General features: G+C 43.3%; 2 protein-coding genes across 2 annotated transcripts in view; both read right to left on the reverse strand.

Moving 5' to 3' along the window:
- CENPI (centromere protein I) overlaps positions 1 to 1,369 on the reverse strand; it is a 74,394-nt gene extending 73,025 nt beyond the window's left edge. Inside the window, exon 1 of the mRNA XM_037730423.1 lies at positions 1,283 to 1,369. The gene's annotated coding sequence lies outside the window, so the exon portion shown is untranslated. The remainder of the gene's footprint in view (positions 1 to 1,282) is intronic.
- A 1,796-nt stretch (positions 1,370 to 3,165) lies between these two features.
- The window catches only part of TMEM35A (transmembrane protein 35A), an 18,873-nt gene continuing 12,673 nt past the window's right edge, over positions 3,166 to 9,365 (reverse strand). Inside the window, exon 2 of the mRNA XM_017505858.2 lies at positions 3,166 to 4,919. Within this exon, the coding sequence (XP_017361347.1) occupies positions 4,536 to 4,919 (384 nt within the window). The 3' untranslated portion in view covers positions 3,166 to 4,535. The remainder of the gene's footprint in view (positions 4,920 to 9,365) is intronic.

Here is a 9,365-nt window from a genome sequence, read left to right on the forward strand (position 1 = left end):
TTTTTTTTTTTTTGAGACAGAGTTCATTCCTCACCCAGGCTGGAGTGCAGTGGCCTGATCAGCTCACTGCAACCTCCACCTCCCGGGTTCAAGGGATTCTCCTGCCTCGGTCTCTCCAGTGGCCAGAATTATAGGCACATGCCGGTGGCCGAAATAGCTCAGTTGGGAGAGCGTTAGACTGAAGAAGAAGACGCATGACACCACGCCCAGCTAACTGTAGTATTTTAGTAGAGAAGGGGTTGCCCCATATTGGCCAGGTTGGTCTCGAATTCCTGACCTCAAGTGATCCATACCTGCCTCAGCTTCCTCCCAAAGTGCTGGGATTAGAGTCGAGAGCAACCACACCCAACCCGAAGGGAAGGAAGGAAGAAGGAAAGAAAGAAAGAAGAAAAGGAAAGAGAGAGAGAGAGAGAGAGAGAAAGAAAGAAAGAAAGAGAAAGGAAAGAAAGGGAAGGAAGGAAAGAAATCGAAAAAGAAAGAGTAGCAACATCAGTCTGGAGGGAGTGGAATGAAAGAGGTAAAAGATAATAAGTGATGAAGTCAGAACGTAGCCAGGGACTCGATAGATCACACTGGGATTTGCAGGCCAGAGTAAGGAGTTTGGATTTTAAATGTCTTGGGAAAACATAGGGGAAGGGGGAAAGGCTGGAGAAGGGAGCAATACCATCTGATTTGTGTTTGAAGATCATTTTAGCTGCAGTGCAGAGACGAGGATGTTAGGGGTCAAGTAGCGGCAATAAACCAAATAAAAGACTGTTAGAGAAGTCCAGTAAAGGGATGAATGTAGCCTGCACTAGGCCTAGGGTGTAGAGGTGGAAAATGATTTGATTAGTGCTGTTTTGGAAGTAGACAGAGCGGGCCGTGATAAAAGAATTGGATGTAGGGAAAAGGGAAGAGTAACCAAGAATGAGTTCTAAGTTTTTGGCTTCAAACGAAAAACGAAAGGAATGGTCGGAATGACACCTACTCAATCCCACCTCCCTGGAACAGATGAGGCCAGATCAGAAGAGGACTATGTATGTCCAACCCAGTGGGAGATTATAGGTGCCAAGTCGTTTCCTAGGGTCCCAGGAAAGAAGGGCGAGGGAGCGGCTTCTGACCCCACCCAGTTGAACCATCCCAGCGCTTCCCAAGGATCCCTTTCACACCCTGCCCCAGCTGGAAGCGAAATTGGCTACGGAAAACGGGACCACAGCCACATCTTGCAGGATAGTCCCACCCTCAAAAATTAAAAAATTATCTTCTCCCCTATTTCGCGCGGTGTTTAGAAGTACCTTCTCACCTGACACACTGGACAAACACCCGCAGAGGCCTCTGACGACCGAATACCGCCTCCGGAATTCAAAGCGGACTCCACCCGCACGCATGCGCTTCCTCGCAGACCCAAGCGGCGGCTGGGCGGAGCTACGCACTCAGCTGAAGCCTGACTGGCTAGAGGTGGCGGGAGGTGGCTCTGTGGCGGGAGGTGGCGCGCGCGCCGACGCTGACGTATACCCAATTACGGAGAGCGGATTGCCCCACCTACCTGGGGCCTAGGCGGCGCGCAGCGAGTGGGCCGTTGCTGCTGGAGTGAACTGATTGGCTGGCGTTCCCACTGGGCTAGGAATGTTCGCATTCGTCATTATGCGTGTGATGGGACAATTCAGGTCTCCATTCTTGAATTTAGCATGATCAGTTATAATGATTATTTTGCCTACGCTGACCCCAAATGTCGGGACCTTGTAGGAAAATGTGAAACCGCAAACTTCACAATAAAGGTGGCTTCTCCCTGGCTGAGACTTAAGTCAAAGAGCCTGTCGCTTTCCCCATGTGAACCTAGGGCGTGGGAGGAAAGAAAAGCTGGATCTGCCCTCCTTTTACCGAGAATCAGTAGAGATATTCTCCAAGGTTTTCTAGAAAACTGGCTGTCAACATGTAACTATTCCTAACCATGAGAAGTTAATTGACCTTAAAGAAACTGGCTTTAAAACAGCAACAAGGGTTTAGTCTGAGCTCTCAGCTTAGTCTCTAATTTAATCTCTTATTAGAGTAGGAATAAGAGAGAAAAGATATAAATTTAATGACTCACTGAGTTGTTGAGACCAAAACATACCTATAAACTTCAGGTAAACTAGTTGGGGGGAACTGCAGTCTTAGAGATGAATTATCAAAAATTAAGTTTATGTATTTGGGAAAGCACACAGCAAAAATAATTATTTACCACATCATATATGGTTTTCAGAGTAGTTTCACAAACTCTTATTTAATCATGCATGACAACTGAGACTCTTCCATTTTTTCTGATAAATGCTCTTCTTTAATAAAATTGAAAATTTCTTGAAAAAAAAGAAAATTTCTTGAATTATTTTTCATGCTTTTAATCATGTTTCATAGGCTCAAAGAAATGTAAATTAGAAGGGAATTTAAAGCTTCAACACCCTTCTTTTTGTAGATGATGAAACTAGAGTGGTGAAATATCTTGCCGAATGTGACAAGTCTGAGGCAGTGCAACTTGTACTAATTTGTGGACATATATATATATATATATATGTAGTGATAGCTAGTGATTCACCTTTAATATATCTTCAATTTTCTCTGAAATCATTTTTCTAACTTCCCTTGGCATCACCTAATAAAGCAAAACTCCCAAAACCTGGAAATTTTATTGGGATCCTAATTATGTGGCTTTCTGTCTTGTGTGCTAACATCACAAAAGTGTGGGGGAACGTAAATGAAATTGGAAAGTTAGGCCAGGTGAGATGGCTCCCACCTGTAATCCCAGCACTTTGGGATGCCGGGGCAAACAGATTGCTTGGGCCCAGGGGTCTGAGGCCAGACTAGGCACTATTGCAAAACCCCGTCTCTACAAAAAATACAAAATTAGCCGGACATGGTGGCATATGCCATAGTCCCAGCTATTCAGGAGGTTGAGGTGGGAGGAACACTTGAACCTGGCAGACTGATGCAGTGAGCTGTGATCACACCACTGCACTACAGCCTGGGCAACAGAGCAAGATCATGTCTCAAAGAAAAAAAAAAGAAATCAGAAAGTTGGCAACTTCATTAGCATATTAAGTGATTATACTCTTCTCTTTCCTCTCTTCCTTCATCCAGACTCAGAAAAAGAGAGGCTGAATCCTTTGATATGATCCTTAATTTCCAGATTTTCAGTACTTGTCCAGACAGTTTCCTCCAAATTTCAAAAAGTTTTATTTTGAAAGAATGAGAGAAATAAAACAGAGAGGTATCAATTACCAAGAACAATGACACCGAAGAAAATACAGTAATAAGTACTCTTCCCACACACACCCCCCACCCATTTCCCCATCCCTGGCACAATAATATTAAACCACCAAAGCACATCTAACAAGGAAAAACAACAGTACGTAATGAAAAAAGCAAATGTTTATACTGCTCAATCCAACTAACCCTTATGAAATGTCCTTCCCCCAGCTAAACTCCACCCACTGGAATGATAAAGAAGTGTAGAGACAACTCTAGGGGTGACTTGGAACTCTGCTTACACTAGCAAACCTCAGTGAAGAATCAATAAGAGTAGTAAATTTGTTTGGCAAGGAAACACTGAATATAGCTTCTTTGTCAAATTTTGGATGATTGCAAAGAACAGGTAAAGTTTGAGACTCACAGACTTCTAACAAGACTGATTCTGTTTCCTCGACCCTAGCAGTGGAGCAGCTGCCAAATCCTGGTTGGCTGCTGAGAATAGTGGAAGTGAGGCAACTTTGGGCTTAAGACAATCTGAAGAAGATGTCAGGAAACAAGTTTACTGCTTCAGTTTCAAACTGTGAGTAAAGGGGTTTAGTAGGTGTGGCTCAGACAAAGGCAAGGTGAAACTTCCTGTATTAGCACTTGAAGAATTAAACTATCAATTTAACTGCATGCATCCCTTGTTTTAATTAAACTCAATATAACTATTTAAATTTTAAACTGTTGGAATAGAGCCTAATTAATTTTATGCATAACTCGGTGTTTCAAATTGAATTTTTTTTCTCTAAAGTAGTGAGTTTTAAGTTTTCAGCATCTGTGGAGAGATTCCCGGCCATGGGAATACATGACTTGTTTTAAATCAGGATTCTCTTTATTGGAAATTTGTTTGATTCTGCCTTTGCTGGAATCAATCTATAAAGGGAAGGATGCCTGTGCAGGATTAGTTCAAGATCAGAGCCTGCTCTGCACATGCGTTTGTGCATGTGTACACACACACAGAGTAGTTAAATACATTTTCCCATACACAATCTCACAATCACATGCTTGCTGGAGTCCATCTCACAATTACACTTCAATAGTAGCCGTATACATGTACATGCAGCAAGATGTGAGAGTTGCCCCAGAGTGATTACAGGTGGTGCACAAATGTCAAGTGGGGAAGTCATTTTAGCATATAGATGTACACAAGCCAATAGGGTCATTAACTTGCAGTTTACATTTTTCCCCTTCCCCAAGATAAATAAATCGAATGAGAAACACACACTGACATCTTCCTGGTGTCGTAGACGCAACTGCCTGGAAGGTCCACTCTTTGCACTTCCACTTTCCTATGACACCTTCACTTTGCCCTGAGGGGCCTTCTCATATAAGGAGGGTTGCTCCTCAGCATTCCCTGGCGAGGGCTTCTTCTCAGAAGACCGGTCTTCAGGCTTGCGGGCAATCAGCAGGCGGCAGGTGAGCAGGATTCCAAATACCAGAGCATGGGCGTAGCGTTTGAGAGGATCACCGACAAGCTGGTGGAAGAAGAGCACAGCCAACACCAGCAAGAGTAGGAAGAAGTTGGCCACATCTTTGGGACGCCCGGGCACAAGGGTCATGACGATGCCACAGGCCACCTCAAGGGCACCAATGCTTTTTCGGAGGAGAATGGAATTGATCCCCATTTTCTTCAGTAGAGGGAGGGCTCGAACATAGCTCTTGTAAGCACGTTTCTAGAGTGGGAATATTATAAGGAAATTACTGCATTAACCATGATTCTAACATTAGAATGAAGAAAACACAAGCAGAGTCCTCCTTTCCTACCTCCATTCCCCTTTCACACCAGCCACTGGTGTCCCATTACATATAATTGTTCATATCTTAATTTTATGTAATTAAAATAAGAGGCCGGCCACGGTGGCTCATACCTGTAATCCCAGCACTTTGGGAGGCCGAGGCAGGTAGATCACCTGAGGTCAGGAGTTGGAGACAGCTTGGCCATCATGGTGAAACGCTGTCTCTACTAAAAATACAAAAATTAGCCAGCCATGGTGCTGTTGCCTGTAATCACAGCTGCTCAGGAGGCTGAGGCACAAGAATCATTTGAACTGGGGAGGTGGAGGTTGCAGTGAGCCGAAATTACGCCACTGCACTGCAGCATGGGTGACAGAGGGAGACTCCATCTCAAAAAAGTAAAATAAAATGAAAAAAAAAAAACAAAAACCAAGCAATCTTCTGGGATCCCTGTGATTTAAACCTTAGTAGCATCATTGCTATGGTCTGAATGTTTGTGTTCCCAACAAAACTCATATGTTGAAATCCTAACCCCCAAGATGATGATATTAGTAGATTTTGGGAGATGATTATGTCTGAGGGTGGAGTGTTCTTAAATGAGATGAATTCCTTTATAAAAGAGGCTTCAGAAAGCTGACTTGCCCCTTCTGCCATGTGAGGACACAGTTAGAAGGCACTATCTGTGAACAGAAAGTGGGCCCTCAATAGACATCAAACTGCTGCCACCTTGATCTTGAGCTCCACTGTGAGAACTAAATTTCTGTTATTTATAAGCTACCTAGTTTATGCTATTTTATTATAATAGTCTGAATGGACTAAGACAAGCACCAAAGGTAATAAGGCAAATAATTTGATTTTTATAGTTTAAAAACATTTATGATTATAAATCATAAATAACATTAAGCATTTTTTTTAGCTGGGTGCGGTGGGTCACACCTGTAATCTCAGGGCTTTGGGAGGCTGAAGGGGGTGGATCACCTGAGGTCAGGAGGTCGAGAACATCCTGGTCAACATGGTGAAACCCCGTTTCTACTAAAAGTAGAATAATTAGCTGGGTGTGGTGGGGCATGCCTGTAATCCCAGGTACTCCGGAGGCTAAGGCAGGAGAATCACTTGAACCTGGGAGGCAGAGGTTGCAGTGAGCCAAGATCGTGTCACTGCACTCCAGCCTGGGTGACAGAGCAAGACTCCGTTTAAAAAAAAAAAAAAAAAGAAATTTTTTTAAATTTAGTAGGTCCATAAAAACTGGTACATGTTAGGCACATTCATATTTTCTAGTGCCTGCTTTGTCAAATCCCAGATGCATATGAATACCAAGCAAAATGAAACAAAGTAAGGTACAATATGGTAAAGCTTCACTAACTTGGACTTCCCTAATTTGGAATCTGTGATATTTCAGAAAAGAGGAAACTGGAGTTTATATTTGTAGAATCTATAAAAATGAATGTTTGTGCTGAGCAAATAGAAAAATGTATGCAAATGTCAACCCTTTATATAGCTTTAAAATATAGTAAGACAAAATAATACTCATTTCATTGAAATAAATCCCTAGACCTTTATAAGAAGCTACTTTGGCTAGCTTCATTCCTTAATTTTTGTTTTATGTTATTTATTCATTTCCTTTTTTTCAGACGGAGTCTCACTCTGTTGCCCAGGCTTGAGTGCAGTGATGGAATCTCAACTCACTACAATCTCCACCTCCCAGGTTCAAGCAATTCTTCTGCCTCAGCCTCTGATGTAGCTGGGATTCAGGCACACACCACCACCGCCTGGTTAGCTTTTTTATTTTTTGTATTTGTAGTAGAGATGGGGTTTTGTAAGGTTGGCCAGGCTGGTCTCAAACTCCTGATCTCAGGTGATCCATCTGTCTTGGCCTCCCAAAGTGCTGGAATTACAGGCGTGAGCCATCGCACCCAGCATCATTCCTTAATTTTGATTCAACAAATATTTATTGTACATCTATTAAGGTTAATGCATCAATGATACAGAGCTAAATAAGACGGGTCATGAAGCTTTCAGACTGGAAGGGGGAAACAGATATGTAAACACCATAAAGCAGCACAGTTAGTGGTACATAAATAGAGATCTATATAAGATTACAAAGTAACAGAATTATATTGACCTTAGAATAATAGATCATTTCTATTTTTCACTATCCAGATTGACCTCTGCCTCATTTTGCAGTAAATTGATGAGATTTTATCAAGTGTTTTATTGGGTTGGCCCACTGCTTTGTTTTCATTTTGTTTCCATTCATTCATTCAATGTTTATACTTTCTGGCTGGGTGCAGTGGCTCACACCTATAATCCCAGCACTTTGGGAGGCCAAGGTGGACAGATCACAAAGTCAGGAGATCGAGACTATCCTGGCCAACATGGTGAAACCCCATCTCTACTAAAATACAAAAAATTAGCCAGGCAGGGGAATTGCTTGAACCTGGGAGACAGAGGTTGCAGTGAGCCAAGATCTTGCCACTGCACTCTAGCCTGGTAACAGAGCGAGACTCAATCTCAAAAAAAAAAAAAGGTTTCTTTTCTTTCTTTTTTTTCTTTCCAGGAGGTGCTCTCATCTGAATTCAATATTTATTAAGTGCCTCCTTGTGCTAGGCACTGTACTGGGTACTCTGGATATAGGTGTCTATTAGTCAAAGGTCCTGTCTTCATGAAGTTTGAGGTTTATAAGGGGAAAAGCAGATATGTAAATACACAAATGCAATAAAGTGTTATAAGTGCCGGATATAATTATGTAGTACGAACAGTATAGGTACACCAGAGGGAGTGGTCAAATCTCCCTAGATGGTGACGGAAAACTTGGAATGGCATCTTAAAAGTAGAGCAGGTGCCGGGCGCGGTGGCTCAAGCCTGTAATCCCAGCACTTTGGGAGGCCGAGGCGGGTGGATCACGAGGTCAAGAGATCGAGACCATCCTGGTCAACATGGTGAAACCCCATCTCTACTAAAAATACAAAAAATTAGCTGGGCATGGTGGTGCGTGCCTGTAATCCCAGCTACTAGGGAGGCTGAGGCAGGGGAATCGCCTGAACCCAGGAGGCAGAGGTTGCAGTGAACTGATATCACGCCACTGCACTCCAGCCTGGGCAACAGAGCGAGACTCCATCTCAATTAAAAAAAAAAGAAAAAGCAAAATCAAAATCTGCAGAATTTGGTGTCTCATTGGATGTGAACACTGAGGGAAAGGGAAGAGTCAAGAATGATTCTCAGTTCTCTGGCTTGGGTGCTGGAGAGATAAATAGGTGTTACTGTTCTCCAAGTTATGGATGTATATCAGATATAAGAGGAACAGAATGGAGGGAGGGGTGGTCAGGGATCAGGAAAGAATGAGGAACTCAGTTTGCGGTTTTTTAGTATCTCTAAGACATCCAAGTGGAAAGGACCAGTAAGGCAGCTCAGTAAGAGAAGTCTGGACTAAAGATAGAGAATGGATAGTCATTATCATGCCCAGGGAGGATATATACAATGGGAAATATGCATGACAGACATTTAAGAAATGGGAAGAGAGGCTGAGTGCAGTGGCTCATGCCTGTAATCCCAGCATTTTGGCAGGCTGAAGCAGGCAGATCACTTGAGGGCAGGAGTTTCAAGAGCAGCCTGGCCAACATGGCGAAACCCTGTCTCTACTAAAAAAAATAAAAATAAAAAATAAAATAAAAAATAAATAAAAATTAGCCAGGCGTGGTGGCACATGCCTGTAATCCCAGCTATTCAGGTGGCTGAGGCAGGAGAATCACTTGAACCCAGGAGGCAAGAAGTTTCAGTGAGCCAAGATTGCACCAGCCTGGGCAACAGAACAAGACTGTGTCTCAAAAAAACAACAAAGAAAGAAAGAAGAAAAGAAAGAAAGAGAGAGAAAGAAAGAAAGAGAAAAGAAAGAAGAGTCCACAAAGCAGATACAAGAAAGTATGGTCAGAAAAGTAGGAGAGATCAGGTCATGAACACCAAGAGGAGTTTTAAGAATAGTCAAGCCGGGCGCAGTGGTTCACACCTGTAATCCCAGCACTTTGGGAGGCCAAGGCGGGCGGATCACAAGGTCAAGAGATCGCGACCACCCTGGCCAACATGGTGAAACCCCGTCTCTACTAAGAAAATACAAAAATCAGCTGGGCATGGTGGTGTGCGCCTGTAGACCCAGCTACTCGGGAGGCTGAGGCAGGAGAATTGCTTTATCCCAGGAGGTGGATGTTGCAGTGAGCCGAGATTGCGCCACTGCACTCCAGCCTGGCACCTAGCAACAGAGCAAGACTGTCTCAAAAAAAAAAATGTTTTATTAGCCGAGTGTGGTGGCACATGCCTGTAATCTCAGCTACTTGGGAGGCTGAGGCAGGAGAATCGCTTGAGCCCAGGAGGTAGAGATTGCAGTGAGCCGA

Source organism: Cebus imitator, unplaced genomic scaffold (genome assembly GCF_001604975.1).
Source record: "Cebus imitator isolate Cc_AM_T3 unplaced genomic scaffold, Cebus_imitator-1.0 Scaffold343, whole genome shotgun sequence".
Lineage (NCBI taxonomy): Eukaryota > Metazoa > Chordata > Mammalia > Primates > Cebidae > Cebus > Cebus imitator.